General features: G+C 35.5%; 1 protein-coding gene across 1 annotated transcript; it reads left to right on the top strand.

Moving 5' to 3' along the window:
• The first annotated feature begins 1,836 nt into the window (after nucleotides 1-1,836).
• On the top strand, nucleotides 1,837-12,472 carry LOC126827436 (collagen alpha-1(XII) chain). Its single transcript, XM_050556752.2, has 3 exons — nucleotides 1,837-1,994; nucleotides 8,246-8,806; nucleotides 10,661-12,472. The coding sequence occupies exons 1-3, from the start codon at nucleotides 1,931-1,933 to the stop codon at nucleotides 11,575-11,577; spliced, it is 1,542 nt and encodes a 513-aa protein (XP_050412709.1). The 5' UTR covers nucleotides 1,837-1,930; the 3' UTR covers nucleotides 11,578-12,472.
• Nucleotides 12,473-24,048: the final 11,576 nt, after the last annotated feature.

Here is a 24,048-nt window from a genome sequence, read left to right on the forward strand (position 1 = left end):
GCGTTGCTTCGATAATGAACAATCTACGCTTGATCTTGTCAATCCATAAAACGCCCATAACTTCGCTCTAAATAAAGTAATTTGAATGAAAATTTCAATATATTCATAGGAAGAACGTTCAACTCTTTATCTAAATCTTACATAATGCATCTTTATGAGTCATTTTACTTTCAATCACAAATTTAATTTAATCATGTGTAAATGTATTTGCTTACAACCTCATTAGCAACCCTCTAGTCCTACTGTGTTAATAGTAAAAACTTGGCAAATCACAAATTACCCTTTTACCCTTTTAAACATACTTATTTTACGACATTTAATCTACAGTTGTTTATAATATATATATATATATATATATATATATATATATATATATATATATATATATATAACACACATATGTTGAAAACATAATTACTATGACCAACATTTATATTAAAGATGTTATGCATGATTTAGCGCTGTATAATCCCTTGCAAACTACGCGTTGACCTATAAAATAACGGATCCGAAACACCCGACGTCAATTAAAATCAAATGAAATAGCTCGGACAACTGTTGTACTTTGGTTTCCAAATCGTTTACCGTTCAGCCAGGAAACCCAGTTACCGAAGTGACGATGCAAATTTAATTCTTAATTTTTCTCTCTAAAGATTAATTCGTCCGAAATCCGGGGTTTCTGAATTAGTCTCAGTAACGATACAAATTTCATTCTTAATTTCTCCTTTTAAGCGTTAATTCATCTCAAATCCGAGGTTTCAAAATTATAGGGGTCCAGACAAAAAGGTGCTCTGTTGTAGCCTATACGCATTGAAGTAAAATATCCCATGGCGTGTCATCTATAATGAGAAAATCGGCCTTGAATATTTCCGAAAATATATCTCAGTATTATTATCTGGAATTTAAATATTAGTACGTGCTGGATGACTGCACTACAGGCACAAAACCGAAATGAAAACCCGCGGACAAGACAGAAAACACATACATTGCAAGAAATAAGCAATATATATTTCAAATAAAGTCCTTCGGATGAGACGAAAAACCGATGTCCTGTGTATATATTGGAATGCACGTAAAAGATCCCCTGGCAGTTGGAATTCGATATAAGAGTAGGCGATAGTGCCGCTACCCGGGCAAAATTTCCCTCATAGCAGACTGTATGGCGTATGCCCGTCTTCATTAGTCCAGTGTAGGAGCAGAACAGTAGGACGTTAAACCCCATTTCATTTCATTTTATTTCATTTCAAATATAGTAAATGGGCCAGCCGTAACCGCCAACTGTGCTGTAGAGCCGAGGCCTGTAATGATAGTCTTCAATTAAAATGATTTACAAGACAGACGCAATACAAATACTGCGGTCGTCTCTTGACGCCGTGAGTTCAAACAGCAAAAAAAATGAACAATAATAAAGGAGACATTCCGGATAGAATTTCGGAAAACAGGAGCAAAGCCCAACACCGAGAGCATTCTGCAGTAAGAAATTTGGTTTAGGGGTAAAATTTCTGTGCTGTATAAAACAAAGTTGGTTTGCTTGGAATCTGGGTCGTAAATCACGCGCTTACGTCATTTCTAATATTTGTTTAACATCGTAGTACAGTTATTGCACGATTTCATTTTCTCGCGTGACCAGCAGTGCAATGCTCGCGCCTGAGAAGGAAAACAAATAGCGATGTTTGGCGATATAATACTTCCGAATTCCCAAATTAAGTGGTTTCAATCCGGGTATTATTAAATGACAATTTCCTGATATTAACGTGTAGTAAGGGTATTATTGTAGCTAACCGAAATTAAATGACAATTTCCTGATATTAACGTGTAGTAAGAGTAAATAACATCAACATCTAGCCCAGTCTAATTATCCTTTTAAGACATTTGTAGTTTGTAGAGTGAAGAAGTGAATTTGAAATTAAGAAACCAAACTGACACAAAAATGTACTGTTGTAAACAATTGGTGTCAGTTATCATCTTTTGTGCCATCAGCCTAAATTCACAGAGTAAGTATTTACGGAAATTATAAATTTAATGACTCAATTCATATTTCAATTTTGGATACTTCTGTATATTTAGTTGTTCCAATATTAAATGAAAAGTCGGGATGGAATGGAAAGATGAGATGGGTGTCGAGGGGTGGAGGGCTTGATAGAAAATATGTACGTGTTTAAGCGATCGTCTGTTAAAAATGCAATAAATAGATTTTGCATATATTGTTACATTCGATCTACTAATAGTTAATTTTATTTTCTAATTAATTTTTATAACTAGAATCCATTGTTTAATATTTCGTTTCATCTAGTAATAGTTATAAATTATTCTATCGTGATAGTTTTATATGAAATGAAATGAAATGGGGTTAAATGTCAGGCTAAATGTCCTATTTTTCTACTCCGACTAGGCTAATGAAGACTTCATACAGTGTGCTATGAGGGGAATTGCTATGGGTTTTTTACGTGCTCTCGCCATTGTGTAAACGGGACATCGGGTTTTCGTGCCATCCAAACGTGTACGTTCCGTCAATGTAGTTTTAGAGTTTTGGCAGATTTTCGCGCTGCGTACGTATGAGTCGCTGGGCTGAGCTTACTTCTATTACAGCATGATGGCAGTTATCTACCAAGATCACCATAAGCTGAGCTATTAAAAAATATTAATGACGAATATCTTATTAAAAATCTTCGACTTCGACTCTACAGAAATTTTCAGTTTCACTAACGTATCATTTCAGAGAGTTAATACCACTTTACCATATAATCTGCGGTGGCTGATAAGCGACATGAAAAATAATATAATTTGTTTTTTTTAAATATTCACTCAAGTCAATTTTAATATAATTTGTTTTTTTTATAATTTTCACCCAATTCAATTTTAATTTTCACCCAATTCAATTTTAATTTTCACCCAATTCAATTTTAATTTTCACCCAAGTCATTTTTAATTCAATTTGTTTTTTTATAATTTTCACCCAAGTCAATTTTAATATATTTTTTTTTTATTTTCACCCAAGTCAATTTTAATTTCCACCCAAGTCAATTTTAATATAATTTGTTTTTTTTATAATTTTCACACAAGTCAATTTTAATATAACTTGTTTTTTTTTATAATTTTCACACAAGTCAATTTTAATTTCCACCCAAGTAATTTTTAATTCAATTTGTTTTTTATAATTGTCACCCAAGTCAATTTTAATTTTCACCCAAGTCAATTTTAATTTTCACCCAAGTCATTTGTAATATAATTTCTGTTGAGTTTCCACCCAGCGCCTGATGTCATCTCAATTAGCCTCGTTTCAAAAACACTAATTTTCGCCCGCCATTGGGAAAATAAACGTGCAGGGTCGACACAATCTTAGTCGGGATCTGACAATGAAACGTATTGAAATAAAATGAAACGGGGGTTTAACGTCCTACTCCGACTGGGTTACTGAATGCAGTATGCCAGAAGGGAAATTTTCCGCTGTCAGCGGCACGACATGAAATTTCAACTGTCAAGAGTTATTTTACATGCTCACCAATGTACTAGGGTACAAGGGGCCTGGGTATTGATATCAGTATGCATCCGTCATAGACAACGCTACCGAACATCCAGACATAGAATTCAGCGCAGTTTGTTGGAAAGAGATAACAAAAAACAACTTGGCCTATGTGCTTTAATGCACACACGTTAACTACCCCCCCCCCCTCCTTTTCAATTCTGAAAATTTAATGAAAGTCAAGATTTCTTCCCTTTGATTTAGAGATCTTGTGATAATTTCAGTCGATAAAGTATAAATCAAATGTAATGACAGACCTCATTTCTGGCTCTGATACGTTGACAGGTCTGCTTGTGTTCACATAAAAAGTCATCATGTTATAATATCAAAAATCTTTATTACAGTAGTAATGGTTTTTCTGGTGACATATATAATTTAAACAATAACTGATAATTAAAGTATGAAAAAAATATCTATTTGATATAAGGAAAAAACTTAATCTATTACATATAAGGAAAAAACTTAATCTATTACAATCTGATACATGTAATTACAGAATGAGAAAAATATATCTTTAATATAAGGTAAAACATAATACATTGCAATCTGCTAATTACAGTATGAGAACCAGCGGTTGCCAGGCAAGATAAGCCCATATTTTGCATGAGATGGATTGAGAACAAGCAAATAAAAAGCTATTTTTATACAATCAGGGGCCATAATCCAGGAAGTTATGGTCTGAAATGCGCGAATATCGACATGGACTGAGATATTTGGGATATATATTCCAAGTTTCATCAAAGTTTGCGTACGAGGGGCGGCCATTTTGTCCGGCAGTTTCGATCAGATTTTCAGAAAATTCGAACTCAATCATCATTAGGGCGTAACGGTGATATATTCAAACTATTTTTTAAATCGGATAAAAATTGTGACCTCTAGAGGGACCACAAGCTAAAAACGAGTTTTTTTCGTACACTCAAGGGCCATAATTCAGAAAGTTAATATCCGATAAGCGCGAATATCGAAAGGAACCAAGCTCTTCGAGCTTTAAACATGCATTTCAAATTTCATCAAAATTAGATGATAATTATGACCTCTTGAGTGTCCACACGCTAAAAATAAGTGACTTTTCGTACAATCAGGGGCCATAATCCATGAAGTTTCAATCCGATACATGCCAATATTGAAAGGAACCTAGATGTTTTGGAGATAAGCCTATATTACAAATCTCGTCAAATTCGGTTAAGAATTGTGACCTGTATAGTGTCCAGAAACAAATTGTGGATTGGCGTCCGGACGGACAAGGGTAACGGCAATATACGTCCACATGAAGTTATCTCTTTAATATAAGATAAAACATAATACATTACATTGGAAACGAGGCTAATTGAGATGACATCACGCGCTGGGTGGAAATTCAACAGAATTGAAATTATATTACAAATGACCTGGGTGAAAATTAAAATTGACTTGGGTGGAAATTATAAAAAAAACAAATTATATTAAAATTGACTTGGGTGGTAATTAAAATTGACTTGGGTGGAAATTAAAATTGACTTGAGTGAAAATTATAAAAAAACAAATTATTTTAAAATTGACTTGGGTGGAAATTAAAATTGACTTGGGTGAAAATTATAAAAAAAAACAAATTATATTAAGATTGACTTGGGTGGAAATTAAAATTGACTTGGGTGAAAATTATAAAAAACAAATTATATTATTTTTCATGTCCCTTATTAGCCACCGTAAGAATCACCTCATTTACACATTTGCAAGGTCCCACTTAACTAAATTTAGCACGTAGTTTAACAAACATGGAAGACAGACAGACAGGAACAATATGAAAATTCCGAGAAAAACTCATAAAAAAACTGATTAAATTCCAGTCTTTATCATGGTTAAAACCACATCAAATATACACCTTCGTGTTCTAGGATACACATAGATTCATAGAAACATTTCAGCGTCTAAAAGCAAAAAAGACGGTAAAAAGACCTTGATGACGTCAAAAGCAAAATCGATACGGATACTGACCAGGAATTTGCGCTTGCCAACAGCCTCTACTATATCTCTTTCGGTCCGCCACAATAAAGCGTGTACATTATCGAAGATATTTTAAAGGGATTATTACATAATATCCGAACTATTGCAACAACGCCATTTTCCATCCAAGCCAAAAGCTGCCTTCTGTATTCATCAACAGAAGACTTTTCATAAATATAGCATGTACGTATATGTTTTTACTAACATAGTGTTTCGTATTTACTCAACCTATATGTTATTATATAATTGGTACATGTAGGCGTTGCGCATAAGACAGGGTATGCTTTTTATACTACTGTGATACTACTTTGACTTGGATACGGCAGTTATTTCGCATGTTTCCCTTCACGTACTATATTACTACTATATTCACTTTGTGTCCTTATGGCAATTTAAATTGGAATGTCATATTGGTATAATATTGTATTTGATATAGATAAATTGTTATAGAAAGGATTATAGTTTGGTTTTATAATATTATCCTTGAGATTTATAACGAAGGTATATCCTTTGTTTTCAATCTCTGGTATTTAGATTTATGTTTGGGGTTTTCAGATCAATATGCTGCGAATACGGGGTGCGGGCGGTTCCAAATCTTTCCCGGTATTGGCCGAGAAAGTTCATCGGGATTTTCCGGCGTGGTTTCCTCTTGTCAGTGGCGCAGGAAGGAGGACCTGACAAAGACAGTTGTCTAGTCGTTCAGATGGACGAAAAGCCGAGGTTCCGTGTACACATTTTTTGTGAACCCTAGGGGCAGTGGCATTATCACAGTGAGCAATCTGAGGGGATTGGGTAGAGAGGTAACCCCGTGAGAAAATTTTGAAAATTTGAGTCAATATTTGCTGAGAGCAAATTCTTGTGAAATAGAAGATCAGAAATGAGAGCCAATGGGACACAAACTCGAAACCTGTCTTTCAATTCCGCCAGTTTTCTGGTACTACAAATTGGGCTGTATGATAGTGATGTGATAGTGGAATAATGTTGCCATAATGGAATCTAGCGCGGTAGCCGCGAAAAAAAATTCAGATAACAACATACACTATTTAACTCAGCTTTTAATGTTTGGGACTGGACATGGGCGCCGAAACGACGGGGCTATGGGTGCAAGCAAATACCCCCTGTCCCGAAAAGCACGGAGCAATTGAACCGCTGTCCTTACTTTTTTGCTGACTGTCCTTTGAAATGTTTTTCGTATACCAGTAATGAGATTGTCTGACCACCCTTCCCGCTTCAAATCTTCACCGGTTATAACAATCGATATGTGTTCGAGCACTGGTTGCTTAGGTAGGGGGGAGATCCCATCTCGTGCTCATGTCCGGTTAGTGAGCGGATACTTGAGTGTGGGTTCACACAGTTGGCTTCTATTCATAAAAATCGATTGGACGAAGTAGATGCATTTATTCGCAACCCTTTTCCCCTAATAGAAGAATACCGAATATCTTATTCGAGAGCAAGGTATCACAAACCACTGCTCGTCAGTAAGGCTTTCAGGTATGCAAACTCTGCCACAGAGACAAACCGGCTGAAACTAGCCAATACTATACTATACTATTCGGATTTAAGCGTGCTTGATCACCAGATAATACAACCTATACATACGGAGCGTTAAAACATATTTTTATACATTTATGAAAATACTTACAATCTGATCAACGTATGATGAATAACAATAAACTTTATAGATCTTATAAATAATGGAAATTGGATATACATGACATGTAATATACCAAACTTTACAAAATATAACTCTGCATATTATGGTTAATAACTTGAAATGAATACTATAACATGATAATCATTAGGAATGATTATATATGTATACGATTACTTATCGTTGTATTTTAAAACAGAAATAATCCGTAAATTTCTGGTCATTCCATTCTATAATTAAGTCCATTATAGAATGGAATAAAACATTTTATCCCTACATTTCACGGAAACTCCTGGTCATTCCACCGTTAATTCCGTAAAATAACAGAATTAAGCTCTTTCCTGTTTAATACTGAATATTCCATAGAAATACATAAAACACGTAATTTGAAGAAATAATTCACACTTTTAACACAATTTCTCCCAAAAAAGCCATCGATTAACAGAAAAAATGTGTTAAACTACGGAATTCGGCCACATAAATAATGAATATTTTTTACAGTGTAAGTCATGATAAGATTTTTTTTATTTTTTAAGATATCTGATGAAATTGTATAAATACAGGATTCAAGATTGTTGTTCGATATGTTACGTTGAAGAGAACCGAATCGGTTATTGATTCTAGTGATCTGAGTTGTATTTTGATCTGATAGGTTTTAACTGGTAGCCTGTCTGAAGACAGATATCATCGTTTCTGCACCCTATTGTCAACAATTTTCTCGGGGAAGGAAGACCCCCCTTCAGCTCCAGTGTGAGAGAACACCCCCGGGCCCTCCTTGCCTCTTGGACGTTCCGACACCCCTGGGACTGGACCAGAAAAATTTTAGTCAATTTCCTGGCATTGGAGTTCATTTATAGAGGAAATTCTCGTGAAGAAGAATGTAGGAAATGGGACAGAATCTCGAGACCTGCCTGTCAATTCCGCCTGTTTTATGAGAGTTGCCAGGTCATTTGTACAGTCACCCCACGATCCACCCACTTGTGGTACAACTAAATGGGCGATCATTTATAACTGTGAATATGATAGTGATGATATGGTATAAGATCATCGAAGAATGGGAGAATGAATTACTTTTCTATTTATTTCAGAATGTGATGAAGGCCAGAAGGATATCGTTCTTTTATTAGATTCTTCGGGAAGTGTGAGAGCGCGTAATTTCCACAAATCAAAGATATTCGTAAGGAATTTCGTTGACAGTTTACAAATTGCTGCGGATAAAGTGCAAGTAAGTTTAATTTTATTTAGCACACAACCAAAGAAAATATTTTGGTTGAATGATTTCAGTGATAAAGACAAAATCAAGAGTGCGGTTATGAAAATTCCCTACAGAGGTGGAAGCACAGCTACTGCACATGCGTTACGTTTTACGAATGACTATGTACTATCAAATGACCATGGTGACCGAGAAGCAGCACCAGATTTGATAATTGTGATCACTGATGGAAAGTCAAACAAGCCAGAAGAAACGATTTCTTCAGCTAAGGTACTTCACGACCGTGGTGTTGACATTGTATCTATAGGAGTTGGAGATAAAGTTGATGCCACAGAATTACACACTATAGCCTCTGATAGAAATTTTGCTATTCAGGTCGATAATTTTGATAAATTAGATAGTTTAACAACTACATTGTTCCAGGCAGCGTGTGAAGGTAGGTGGTTAGCATTTTATTACACAGTTTTATTGAGAATTTAAAGGGGCCATTCCGATTTTAACGAAGTCTTAGAAATAAAGTCCGTGTAGGTATGAAATTGAAACGCCAAAATAGGCCTATAGAGGAATGGTTTATTTACCTCGTATCAAAATTCCAGTTCAAAATGATTGAGTCGCTTGGACGTGAACGTCAAAACCGCTTATCCGCACAGCAGTCCTTTTAAGATTTCGGATCAGTTTTTTCGTTGGGTTACCCGATAATCTATTGCCGGCCCTTCAGAGGTCCATACAGTGCATGAACCACGTGCTGTACTTGGTAATGAAAGGTAAATGTCACCTACATGTTGTTTTTATAAAATAAAGGTCTGGTTTTATCCAGACTGCTTGGGACTTCGGTCTCCATTTTCAAATGAAGTATGGCGGGTTTAAGTTGTTTGAAAACGTATCACGTATATTAAGTTAGTTGCTCGGCCCTAAGGTAACGGATTTTTAGGGCTTTTAACGCAAACTTAAGCAGTACTATTCTCCAAAACATTGGCCCTTTAACGATCAGTGGGACGCATTGTTTAAAGATTCTGTGGAAGTTGCGGTGACTTAGCGAGTAAGACGCTGGCTTGGTAACTATGAGGTCTCGGGTTCGCCCCCTGGTTTTGGCTGAAAAAGGTCTTCGAGATTTTTCTGTGTGTTTCCTGCTTGTTAGTGATGCAGGTCAGAGGACTTTGCAAGGACAGTGTATAATCGTTCGGATGGAACGAAAAGCCGAGAGCACACCCTATGTCCATCTCCATTAGTCCAGTCGGTGCAGAAAAGTAGGACGTTATTATATGCAACTCTTTTGATGGTAAAAACCTTCTGCCAAGGGACCTTTTAGTTCATTTAGAGGTAGTAATCGACTGAAAGTTTTATTAAATGATTCGATTATTCATTGGGACGTAAGGAGTTGTCTCCCTTCTAACATTTTTAAGCTAAGAAACACGATATAGGACAATTGTAACGATAATATTTCATTTATCGATTGTGAAAAAAGAAAACGGTTTAGATGTTTCAATTTTTAGTTAGGGTGGGTGGGTGGCTAAGCTAGAACCTTAAAGGCTCAATACCACTCTTGTTGTTAACTGAATAATATGTCCCAGTCTTTATTCTGGTCAACAAATTGTACTATTGTAGAATATTTCAATTAATTGATGATACAAATTTCATCTTAACACACCTTATTTATAAATTTTGAAAAATTCAACACAATGGTTTGAAACGTCTAACGTAAACCTTTTCAAATGAAACTCCGATTTAAAAATATTTTCGAACTCTCTGGACAAGTAAAATAGGATGTAATGGATAATTTAAACAGGTAGGACACTTAAACATCTAGTACTTAGATAGAAATATTATTTATTTTCTGGAGCTTTCAAGCCAGCAAGAGTGTTATTGTCCCATTAACAAAATTAAGATTTTTACTAATATTAAATCGCAGTTTGTGATCGCAGTACAGGACACCATTATCGTTTTTCTAGAGCTTGGTTTTATAGGTAGGACGAACGGCGTTGCTGGTTGGCGTGGACAGACCCCTGCCTACGTTGAATAATTTCTATTGATTATATTCCAGACAACAGAACACGTGTCTGGTGCACATGTTAATTATATTCGTGCAAACATTGGCGTGTACGTAAAATTTTTCGTAAAATACACCTGTAGCAGTTTGAATGCGATGAAAAGTAGACCCCCCCCCCCACATCCCAGCACTCGACAGTCCCCATATTATTTCATTTTGATTCCTTTTGCAATGTTTTCAACATTAATTGAGCTGTATTGAGAGCAGGATGTCTTGAAAAAACAATTTATTTCATAATTTTAGGATTAAAGACAACTACAAGAAGAACCACAGCTATAGAAGTGACTTCCGCACGTCGACTGACTGATACAACTTTATATAAAATGTTCAGTGATGTGGCAACCGATTCTACAGAACAAACTGGATCTGACAGACCAACTTACGTGTACGATTCTTATAATACACGTTCATTAATTACTGCTACAAGTGAAGATTTCACAACACCGGATTCATCTGGCACAACTAGTGAAAGTTTCACAACATCGAATCCATCTGGCACGACTGCTACTGTCATAACAAATGACACCAAACCAGGAAGATATTTGACAACGCCAACGAACAGTCGAACCAGGTCAAGTTTTAAAACTTTAGTCGATTTGAACATTGAGACCACCACATCGACTATGGTTTCAACAACAGATTTTGAAGGTACAGTTTACAGCAACATGGCAGAAAGACATACAACTGTTCCATTCACAACTTCGACTCGTGTTACTAAGAAAGCGAAACAACCTCTCACCGTCGAAATACCAGACGAATTAATGACTACCAGTTCCTTAACTCGATCATCACGGTCGTTTGTTAAATCAACATTTAATTTACCCACTTTTCAAACTAGAATTCACACATTTAAAAACACCCAAAGCAAACAAGAAAATCACAGTACAACAGAAACTGTGTTGGTTACGGAGAATAATATATATCCAATTACGGTTAGTTTCCAGAATAAAACAACTATGGTCAATCCATCCACAGACATGGACACAAATGGGACCGATAAATTAAATTTGGATAAATTAATCAATGAATGGGCAACAATAGTCGGAATAACGACAGGGGCAGCTTTACTCGGTGCCGCAGCTTTTGGTACTCTAATCTGGGTGTTGAGGCGACGTCACAATAGAGAATCAAATCTTCCTGCTCAGGAAAGAGATGTGTAGATGGCGGTTGTTGATGTTTGTAATCTAAACGGTTTCTTATTTAGTCTATTTAAAATCTGGTTCTCTGATAATCATTACCAAAAATATGTAGAAGGGAATTTTAATCACTACCTGATATTAATCATATATATTATATTTCTGGATTCATTCAAAGTTTTGTATAGGTTTCTTCTTGTAACTGTGGTAAAATATTTACCTGCGGTAATTAATGAGACACTTTTTTAAAATAGAAACGGGCCATGTGGTCTTTTTTTAAAGTGTTACGGGGGTATCTGAGAGCCAGAAAATTTATTTTATATAGCCTTAAACCCTTCAGAAACTTATTACTTTTATTGTTGATTAAGGTCAAGGTAAATTGACAAAAATTGTCACAACACCTTAAATGGGTGGGGGGGGGGGGGGTCCTCAAAAAATCATTTACAACAATCTTAGTGCCGATATTTTGGTATCTAAATGTGCTTGAGGTGATACTTAAAGCGGAAATTGCAAATTATTAAGTTATATTTTTAAAAGTTATTAAAATAAAGCCTGAAAATAGATGGTATCCATAACAGTCCTACCTTGTTAAAGAATAATCCTATTAATCCTATAATTCACTATTGCCAGCTGAGAAATTGGCAAAAATATCATTTTCCTCTTCATTTTCAAACGTTTGTAAAAAGCTACTCCATGGTGGAGAATAGAAAACAAGGGGGGTAATTCGGAGGTAATTGTGTTATTATTTCCTGTGTAAATGAGTTTTAAGTGTGAGAATGACACCTACGATCGTATAATTGTTGACAACCTATTGAGCAAAAGACATAGAAATAATTACGTTTTGACTTTCTTAGAAAATTTGCAATTTCCGCTTTAACAATAAAAAAATGGATGTATATTAAAAATAATGACTTTGGAATTTGTGACTTTGGATAATATGAAGCAAATATGTCATTCAACACTGCGCAGCTACAGGGTAAACAAGACAACCTGGGAAATCACAAAGATGCCTGAATATTATATACACTTCAACCATCAAAACTTCAAATTTTGAAAACTATCTTTGTTTTACAAGTCCATATAATCTAACCTTTTTTTTTCAAATATCCTCCATTTTTTCAAGGGACTACTTTCAGACTTTTTGTATGGAGTACCATTATAAACATCATCTAGATGAAATATTTCGAGTCTTGATTGAAAATAGTAAATCCTGAATGATAATTTCCTTCAAACTCCTTTTGTTTTCAGCTATTTGTATAGGCCTAATGAATACACATTGCCCTTTCGAAACTTTTTGCCTAGAAGCATACAGATACACTGACAATTAAACATCGGACATAAATATTTTAAATTAAAATATTTTGTAATACATTTTATTCAATATCTATTCAAACTCATCGCAGTATTTAATCTTTGAATGTGGGAATGTATAGTTGAATGTTTGATTGGAACATGATATTTAGCACATGTACTCCACAGAAAAGAATTTGCCATACAAAAATTATATTTAGGTAACAAATTCTATACCAAAACCTCAAAATGCTTATTATTTTAACATAAATGAATAATAATTTATAAACAAGCATTTTTGTTTACATTTACCAACACTTGACAACGGTAGCCATGATAGCTTAGACTTTGACAGTTCTGTTTTCATCAATTTATAGAACGCTCCATATGAATAATGTTAATATTAAAAGATGTGACAGTTCTTGCAAATGATGGTGAATAGTCTATAATATTACAATTTAACACCTTATTTATCGATCACAAGAAACATGGCGATTGGGCCACATAATCCCTGGTTTAATGACAAAATCAGGAATGCCAGAAAAATAAGACGCAAGGCGGAAAGAACATGGCGACGGTCAAAATTAACAGTTCACAAAGATATATTTAAGGCGGAGTGTAAGCGTGTTGCATCACTTGTAGTTTCTCAAAAAAACGAATATTACAACAACAAATTGGCTCAATCTGGAACTGATCAAAAGAAAATGTTTCAAGTCGTAAATCATTTATTAGACAGAAATAAGTTCTCGAGCTTACAGTTCTACAGTTCTACACGGGACCTTGCAAATAAATTTGTTTCTTATTTCCATGATAAAATAGTCAAAATACGATCTGATATATTACAAAGAAAATCAAATGCTCAACCTGTATCGTCATATAGAAGCAAACCAACAGCTTTGTGGTCATCATTCACCAATCTGACTCAAAAGCAAATTAAGCTCATCATATCAGAAAGCTCTTCTAGACCCTATGCCTACACATCTTTTGAAGACACGCATCGATCTATTTGTACCCATCATATCCGAAATTATTAACCGATCTCTTTCATCTGGTCACTTCCCCACGGCACTAGCAAAATCCATTGTTAAACCATTACTGAAGAAATCAAACATGGATCCAGATATTCTGTCGAATTACCGTCCAGTCAGTAACCTATCTTATATTTCAAAACTACTAGAAAAGTGTGTCTGCATAAATTAAATGATCATATTTATTCAAATAACCTTGGAAATCCATTCCAATCTGCCTACAAACAATACGACAGCACAGAAACTGCTTTACTAAAAATTACCAACGATATTTACCGAGCTATAGATCAACAGAAATGCGTTATCTTGGTACTCCTAGATCTATCAGCCGCATTTGATACGCTCGATACCGAGGATCTTCTTGATGCATTATGGTGTGAAATTGGCTTGCGTGTAACTGGTTTATGTCATATCTAACCAATCACACCCAAGCTGTCAGAATTAGAGATTTAACATCCGACGATAATACAATGCTTTGTTGGGTACCGCAAGGTTCTGTACTCGGACCTGTACTTTTTATTATCTTCACACAGCCTATCACTAAGATTGCTGAAGGCTATGGGCTAAATATTCATTTGTTTGCAGACGACACCCAAATTTATCTTGAATTTGACACAGACTCTCAACATTCTATGATACAAAATATAGAACTTTGTCTCACATTCTTGCGTGGATGACAGAATATTTCTTAAAATTATATCCAATAAAAAACAGAACTGCTAGTAATTAGAACCAAGCAACAAATCTGGAAAATTGATCAAACTTTAGTTAATTTTGATAAAGAAATAATTTTAGAAACCCATAAAGCTCGAAATATTGGTGCTATATTAGACTCGAACCTATCGTTTAAAGATCACATACAAAGTATTTGCTCCACTGCCTTCTATCATATACATCGAATTGGAAAGATCCAACGCTATCTCAATTATGAAAATAAAGAAAAACTCATTCACGCATTCATCTCAACTAAACTAGATTACCACAATGGTTTGCTATACGGCTTACCAGACCATCAGATTAACAAACTACAACATGTTCAAAATTCAGCAGCTCGACTCCTCACTAAAACTAGAAAACATCAACACATCTGCTCTGTATTGCAATCTTTACATTGGCTCCCAATTCAGCAAAGAATTAAGTTTAAGTTACTCCTCTTCGTCTTCAAAGCGTTAAACGGCCAAGCTCCACCTTGTATAAAAAGTCTGGTAGAACCCTATACTACCAGCAGAAATCTCCGTTTTCAGAAAAAAAACATCTTCTAAAATCTCCAGCCATTAACTTACAACTTGGAAAACGTGCCTTTTCTTATGCTGGTCCTTTTCTATGGAATAGACTACCACAATCAATGAAACAATTACCGTCTGTGGGCCATTTTAAATCTCAACTCAAAACATTCTTAATACAAGGTACAATTTTATGGATACACAATTACTGAGTTTGATACTGAGCGACGTTTCGACGAGGCTACTCTTGTCTATATCTCTTACCAGATCAAAAGGTTGATGAAACAAGAAGTGGGCATAGACGTGACCTTCTCTAGTTGCAGAACCATACAGAATTTACTGCAAGCTAATGGTAGATCAACACAAACCAATCCCCCACAGCCCAAAGGATGTATTTACGAGATAACATGCTCCTGCTCTGAAAAGTATGTAGGGGAAACGAAGCGCCCGCTTGATGTACGAATAAAAGAGCACACGTCACTGGCTTCCACCAATCGCTCAGCCGTAGCAGAGCACATTAATAACAACGAACATCATACAATCTTGTGGACCAAACAAGATCCCTTGCAGTACATCATCACTAGAAAAAAACCAGGAAACTTCTTGAGGCCATCAATATAAAACGCATCAAGCCCAAGTTAAACCGTGATGTCGGACTATTTATACCAAGGGCTTATGACCAACTTATACATTGATTCGAATACTTTATTTCTATTTCAGCGCTTATCAGGTTTTCACAGTCTAATTACACATCATACATATCTTGACTTTCAGCACTTACCCAATTTTACAGTCTGAGGATATATTTCCCATTTATTGGTTTCTGTTTAATACATAAAAATAATATAATTACGGTTTCTTTCTTCCAGGTTTACACTCTAATAATAGGGTTTATCCTTCAGGACTTCCAACTTATTGATTCAGTGCTTATCCAGTTTTTCACAGTCTAATTATACATCCTACATATCTTCGTTTTCAGTACTTAACCAGTTTTTTTATAGCCTGGAGATATGTTTCACAATCCTCTATTTTCAGTTTATTGAATCAATATATTTACGGCGTCCCCCCGTCCATTTTACAGTCTAATAACAAGCTTTATATATCTTCCATGATTTTTTGTTCATTGAATTAATATATTTTATATTTTTATTTTTAATTTATTATTATTTTTCTTTACACCTGCATCAGCAATCCCTCTTGTTCACTTATACATACCCACTTCTCTTTATATTATTGTTTATCTATAGCTCAGGTTAATTGGTTTTCCATTAACAGTGTTAATACCCTGATCTTTATAAATAATAGGTTTCACCTCCTTTTAATCCCTGTAGGAGATTTCCGTTGTGTAGGTTTAGTTCCTAATGGCCCCCTAATCAAAGGTGTTAAGCTTTAATTGCATTTGATTATTATCTTTGTTGCATATTCTGTATATATATATATTGCCCACAATTCACATATTTGTATCATTTGCTTGATAAAGACGAGAGTATCCTCGTCGATACGTCGCTTAGTATGAAACTCAGTAATTTTGTATCCATAAAATTGTACCTTTTGTTAATATGTTCAATTACTAAATGCCAATCAAAGAACAAAAGATTCTTATTTCAAACCCCTGATCTGTAAATAATCGATCAGTGAATATAAAAACCAACAGCACCTAGAAACTTTTTTTTTCAGTATTAACGCGCTTTATAAATGACGATATTATTATTATAAGTCAAAAGATATTTACTGCATATTTATTTATCGTTTTGTGTCGAATTGCCTCGCAACGGAACTGGTGATTACGACAATACGTTTGTGAATAATTTATTTATTAATATTATCAAATCACGTAAATGACACCTCATTTGTATTCAGATATGAATTAATCTTATTCCGCAGTTGTTTAAATTCAAAATATCAAAATTTGTAATTAAAATTAACACTTTGCTCATTGATATACTATTCAAAAAAGTAGGGGATATTTGATTTTTAAGTGTTATCAAAGTCAACTTATGAAGTTGTCTGCGATATCACCTCGGTGGAAGCGGACGTAAAATACAACTAATTCATCATCAACTTATGAAACTGACGAAGAAACAAATGACAAAATGAAATGAAGTTCACATTCATCGATTTATTCCAAATGATCGTTAGACTAAGTAAGGCACAGACTGACCATTATAAGGGTAAAATGATACCCGGGGTCAAACAGCAAAGTTACCACAGCATCACAACCAAGTCAGTAACGGGTAAATCCTCCTTTGTTTGCCAAACAAACATTGATCCGACGTGGCATACTCCTAATGAGACGTCTAAGGTCATTTTGGTCCAGATTGTCCCATTCCTGTTGCAACGCAGCAGCAAGTTCTTGGACATTGGCATGCTCGATGGGGGAGAGGTCGGGACTCAGTGCTGGCCAAGGTAATGTGGTGATGTTCTGTTGTTGGAGGTAACCTGTAACGATCCTGGCCCTGTGACATCTTGCGTTGTCATCCTGGAAGATGAAACGGCGGCCATGACGTCGTGCGAACGGCACAACATGGACTGCCAAGATGTTATCCCGGTAGTACTGGCCTGTAACACGCCCTGCAACAACATGTAAAGCCGTTCTTCCAGCAACAGTGATGACTCCTAACACCATAACAGAACCACCCCCAAATAGATCATGTCTGATGACGTTAACGTCTTGGAAGCGCTCGTTTCGACGACGCCACACCCTCCTACGTCTGTCCAAAAAATCAACAGTGAACCTTGACTTATCTGAAAACATCACATTGCTCCAGCGTCGATTATCCCAGTGTTGACGATCCCTACACCAACGACGTCTTGCCTGAATGTGATGATCTCTCAAACAAGGGATCACGCGAGGACGTCGGGCGCGAAGGTGACCCCTATGCAGTCGATTCCGAATCGTCTGGCCACTCACTCTCACACCAGTGTCTGTTTGAAGACGAGCGCTGATCTGATTTGCTGTGATGACACGATTTCTCAAGGCCAAGGTACGAATAAATCGATCCTGGGCTTGAGTTGTCGCCCTTGGTCGACCTGAGCGTGGTCTGTCCTGTACAGATTGTGTATCACGGTATCTGGACCATAGCCTGCTTATGACAGACTGAGAAACATCCATCGTCCGCGCCACAACCGCCTGTGTTGTGCCGATCTGTAGCATGCCAAGGGCACGTAACCTTTCATTTTGGGTAAGCCGACGCATATCAAAATTTGTTTTCTGGTCACTAAAACAATTAAACTGATGTTTCCACCCTGGAATTCAATGCCACGATGACTGTAACATTCAAAGTCAGAGTCGTGCAAATCTTGGGTTGGACCCCCATGATGATCCCAAGCATCACCTGCATTCCATGCGGTAGCTATTGGTGCGTTTGGGCGTCACATGTAACTGGAAATGTTTCTTCTGTTAGGTTCTATAGTGACTTTTTTCGTAGTCATTTGCCTATTTTAGTATTATGCCCCCAAAATCAAATATCCCCTACTTTTTTTGAATAGTATATTAGATTTTCGAACGCGATGGTAGAAATCGTTCACAATGTTTACGTTTATAAAACGGTGAAGTGTTTTATTATCAAACTGAAAACGGCATAATTTTGTGTATGGTGGTGTAAATGAAACCTTTACATATCGGTATAATTTTCCGGTAAACGCTGCCAGTTTAACGAGTATTCGCATCGCTCGTATAAAGACATGAAGGGTCATTTCCAAAACTGAAAAAAAAATAGCGGACACCAACCGCATAGTAGCAAGAACGCCGAAATCTCACACTTCATGGAATCAGGAAAGCAACTCGAAAATCTAAGACCAGATTACTGTACTACATGGATCAGAGTATCAATAGAGAGATAATAGCTGTCCCTAACTTATATCGTTTTGTTGATAATACACGGGTGTACGACTTAGAGGGGTATTGACAGTGAAATAGCGTATTGAGAGTAACGTAGTTCATTTTGGTCTTTTGTATCCACTATTCTGCGTTTGAAAATAATATGTTCAGCCTTGTTGTTGTCGCGACTAGTTTGCAACAAGATGGCGTCACTTTACCTTGCCGTTAATTGTACTTTAATCCTTTATTTAAAGCTGTTTATTTATTTGTTTTTATTAAAACCATTATCTATTATTTGAACAGAAAAAGTAAATTCCCGCTCGCAGGATATTATTGAACACCAAATATTGTTAAAGTATAGATTAGACAGTTATGGAGTGCACGACCAATGTTCATTCAATTCAATTAGTAATATTATTTTATGGTAATACTTTTTATTTCATGAATACGAATGTAGTTTTAGACTAACCTATGGTTATTTTACTGTGGGTACTTGTGTATCGATGTGGAGGACTTTGTTTTGGATCCTAATATCAAAGATTGGTGTATATGTTTTTTAGATTTGAACAATCTCTGTTTATTGAACCATCCCAATGACCCTATTCTGTCAGGCTGTCGGAACGGAACTTAAATTCTAAATAATTCGCATGGGTTGGCGCGAAGTTAGGTAACCAACTCTACACATTATCACATTGTTGGAGCGAACCCACAATCGACTTGGTCTCAGTTCTGGGCCAACCACAGTGCAACGGTTTAAACCATTTTAAAACGATTTGCAATGATTATATTAATTCAATGTAAAAATAAACCTTTTTAAAGATGTACTTTGTAAGGGCTAAATCTGTCTATCACATTTTTCCATGGACCTCATATATTATATAAACTATTATTTAGGAATTTATAAGCACCTCTCTAGATCATCGGATGGTCCGATTTTAAATGTATTGAAACACATTTATCAAATTAATTTGATTTAATCAATATTGATAATCGAGACTTTGTTCATTATCGTTACAATGATAACATTTCAGAGGCTGATAACATCGCTCAAAATATGGTTATTTATTTTTGACGAGCTCTTTATCTAAATCTTACATAATGCATCCTTCATATTGATTTTTCGCAGTTTTTAATCGACGAAGTATATTCTGTATAAAAATGTTTTCACTGGATTGATTATTAGAACACCTTGCTTTTTCCCAAACACTACCTTCTCAGTCAGTACATCATAAATATTCTCTATAAAATGGCAGGCATTTCAGTCAATTTCATGAAAGTTCTGGCTAAGTCCAATATTAAACAACAGCAAAACCCCGAAACCAAAGAAAATTCTTACATGGTACTGTGTAAGACAAGTGAGGGCAAAGTCGTGGGTATAAAGATTTCATCGAATGGGCCTAAAGAGCGTTCCAAAACATGGAGGATATACCATAGTTCGAGTTTAAAGGAATCAAATACTAAGTGGATTTAAGAACATTTTATTCTAGCAGTTACAAAACTAATATACTAGATATAAAAGAAGAAGTTCTTGTATAAGCGTTGGAAGCTTGACTGTCGCTATCGACACATGACCATTAGGTATACGGAGAGTTACCTACACGTACTGACATACGTCAGATGTCACAGTTTATACTCTGATTAATAAAAATTCATATATTTTCCTGCGGTTGAGGGAACCGAATAGGATGGAAATTATTTCTCTCTCCATATGCGTAGTAATATATGGGGTATGAAGTACTATTTGTCAGTAAATAGTCTTACGGAGTCATTCAGGTCGAAGTCGCCAGATTCAACAGACGTGTTTACAACTGAACACTGATTTGTTGTCACTACGTGTACGTTTCGACGGATAGGTTGTTTATCTACGATATCATAATGAATCAACACGAAAACAATCAGGCTGATGTATCTCTAGCTGACATTTTAAATGAAGTGAAAAATCAAAGAATCGAGACAGAAAAGAAGTTTGATATGTTACGGGCAGAATTACAAGGGACCGTGCAGAAATTCTCATCTGACGTGAAGAAGATCAAGGCAGATCAAGATCATGACTGGAAGTTTAAGGGAAATAAAATTCAATTTGGTTTTAACGTAGAACTGGGAGATAAGATACAACATATTAGAAATGCAGTTAATAATGACGACAGAGAGATTGTAGATGGTTTACTAGATGATGTTTTGAGCAAACTAAGTGAAAGAAATAAATTTATTAAAATAGCTGATTAGGAGATTGTATGATAGCTATGGCAGTTCGGTGACAGCAAGTTCATCTAACTTGGCTTCCAGTGTTCCTGCAACCGGTGGCGGGGGTAGAAATTAACCCTTTCGTTCCCAACAAAACAGAGGGTCTTGTTTCAACTGTGGAGAGTTTAACCATTACAGAAGAGATTGTCCCCACACTAACTCTTACAACAACACCACAACCGTATAAAAGATGAGTATTTTCATGATATCAATGTTTGTAGTGTAGATCAGTCGGTTATAAAAAGGTTTCCGCATGATTATTTCAGATTTTGTAGAAGGGGCTATTAAAGATTTAGAGGTAAGGGGTCTCGTGAGTAGATGTCAAGTTCCTTCATGAGTTGTTAATCCACTATCAGTGTCTATTCAGAGCAATGGTAAGAAAAGGTTAATTTTAGATTTGAGAGAGGTTAATAAATTTGTCGGCAAGCAGACGGTTAATTATGAGGATATTCGTACAGCATTGTTATATGTTAAGGAAAAGTCCTGGATGTTCAAGTATGATATACATGCTGCTTATCATCATGTCGAGATTTGTGATTCACACACTCAGTTTCTAGGTTTCTCATGGGTGATGAATGGAGTTGCAACCTATTATAAGTTTTTGGTGCTACCATTTGATCTAAGTACAGCACATATATATTTCTAAATTATGCAGAGTTATTGTTGTTGGAAGTATTTCCCAAATCATGACACGATTATTGTCTATTGATATTTTAAATGGGTCTAGTTGGGATTCTAAAGTACGTATTTCGGAACAGAGTATTCAACAGTTATTTTTCTGGAAGGAAAATATAAGTAAAATTAATTCTAAAGTTTTAAATTGTCATCCTGGCTGTGAACGAATAGTGTACTCAGATGCTAGTAAAGAAGGGTAAGGGGGCTATTGTGTACAGGCCTATCGGGATGTTGTTCGTGGTTTTTGGACTGCTGAGGAAGTGATTAAGAGCTCTACCTGGAGAGAGCTAGAAGCCGTTCGACGTATTCTTAAATCTATAGTACATATCTTAAAAAATAAAAGGTTGAAATGGTTTTCAGATAATCAGAGTGTGATTTCTATTGTTCAGAAAGGTAGTATGAAGACAGAATTGCAATGTATTGCATTTGAGATATTTGACATTTGTTTAGAAAACGGAATTATTCTAGAGATAGAATGCATACCTAGAACCGGGAATGTTAGAGCAAATTGTCTAAGCAGAATTGTTGATTATGATGATTAGGCTGTTGGAGATGGGATTTTTAAAGATATTAGTAATATATCGGTACCTTACGAAATTGATGTATTTGCATCAGAACATAACCATAAGTGTGATGTGTTCTATTCTAGATATTGCAGTCCAAATTCCTCAGGAATAGATGCATTTTCTTTATCATGGCAGGGTAGAAATTGTTTTATTGTACCACTCGTGTGTTTGATATCACGTATCATGAAATATGTGGTTGAATGTAAAGCTTATGGTACAGTAATTATTCCGTTATGGAATTCGGCGAGTTTTTGGCCGTTGATTTGTCCGAATGGTTACAAGTTTATATCTGTTATTAAAGATTGGGTTGATTTACCACCACGTGAAAAAGAGTTTTATAAGTCCTCGTTACATTATGATAGTATATTTGGAACGAAAGATTTAACGTTTCGGTTGTTGGCATTACGAATTGACTGTCGTAGTTAGATACGATAATTGTAGCTTGAGAAAGCTAGAGATAAGTCGAGGTGACTTGGATTAGTTGAGATAACTAATGGTTGATTATATGATGTAATGTTTATAGTATAACTGAGATTTTTCTGTTTATTGGAGTGGTTTATAATGTACATGTAATGTTGATGTTAATCACATATAATAATATTATATTTTGTATATCACTATTGTCATGTTATAACTTTTAATTATTGCTATTTTCTAAATATTTTTAGAACTGCTTATGGGACAGAGTTAGAGTTACCAGTAAGTTTATCGTCATCTGTGAATGTATTACTTGAGTTATTAACCGATGTTAAAGGCGATATCTACAACTGTGAAATATTATCGAGGTTATTTAGCCTGGAAGAATTGGTTTCGATGTAATAATGTGCAAGGGAATGTTTTACCTGTTAACCCTTTACATGTTGCGTTATATTTAACATCTTTGATACAAGAAAAGAACAGTGCAAGTCCGGTGATTCATGCTTTCTATAGTCTAAAGTGGGCTCATTCGTTAGCTAATTTGACATGTCTTACAAGTTCTCAATTAGTGATTAATGTGTTACAAGCTGGACAACGACGTTTAGCGAAACCTGTTAATAAAAAGCTTCCTGTTATCACAGAACATTTAGAATGTATGTATGATAAAACATCCGGATGTGCGTATAAACAAAGAATAATTTGTGCTTGTTTGTTGGCGTACAGTGGTTTTCTTAGAAGTGCCGAACTATTAAACCTATCTACTTCGGATTTAAGTTTTGACGACACTCATTTGTCTATTTTTCTTCAGAAAAGTAAGACTGATATTTATAGAGATAGTGCATGGGTTGTAATAGCACGAACGGGCAACAAATTATGCCCTGTTAAGAATTTAGAGCGCTATTTGGATTGGGCTTGGATAAATAAAGATGAAGACATGTATTTATTTCAGGCTTTGTGTAGGTGTTCGACGGGTTATTGTATGAAGAGTATTAAAAGAGCACTTAGTTATACTAGATTATTAGAATTGTTTAAAGAAGCGTTTCAAGGGGTAAAAGATTGTTCAAAATATGGGTTACATAGTTTGCGTGCGGGAGGCGCGACAGCATGTGCAATTAGGGGTATTCCTGATCGTTTGTTCAAACTTCATGGGAGATGGAAATCTGAAAATGCTAAAGATGGTTATGTCAAGGACGATTTAAAACAGCGTTTAAGCGTGTCATTCAGTTTGGGCT

This window comes from Patella vulgata, chromosome 7 (assembly GCF_932274485.2).
Source record: "Patella vulgata chromosome 7, xgPatVulg1.2, whole genome shotgun sequence".
Taxonomy (NCBI): Eukaryota; Metazoa; Mollusca; class Gastropoda; family Patellidae; genus Patella; species Patella vulgata.

What these genes read in the sequence shown, in the direction of transcription:
- LOC126827436 (XM_050556752.2), top strand. Translation starts at nt 1,931, where the DNA reads ATGTACTGTTGTAAACAATTGGTGTCAGTTATCATCTTTTGTGCCATC. An exon ending in CATCAGCCTAAATTCACAGA is followed by an intron (nt 1,995 to 8,245) that starts GTAAGTATTTAC and finishes TATTTATTTCAG; the next exon opens with AATGTGATGAAGGCCAGAAG. An exon ending in GTTCCAGGCAGCGTGTGAAG is followed by an intron (nt 8,807 to 10,660) that starts GTAGGTGGTTAG and finishes TCATAATTTTAG; the next exon opens with GATTAAAGACAACTACAAGA.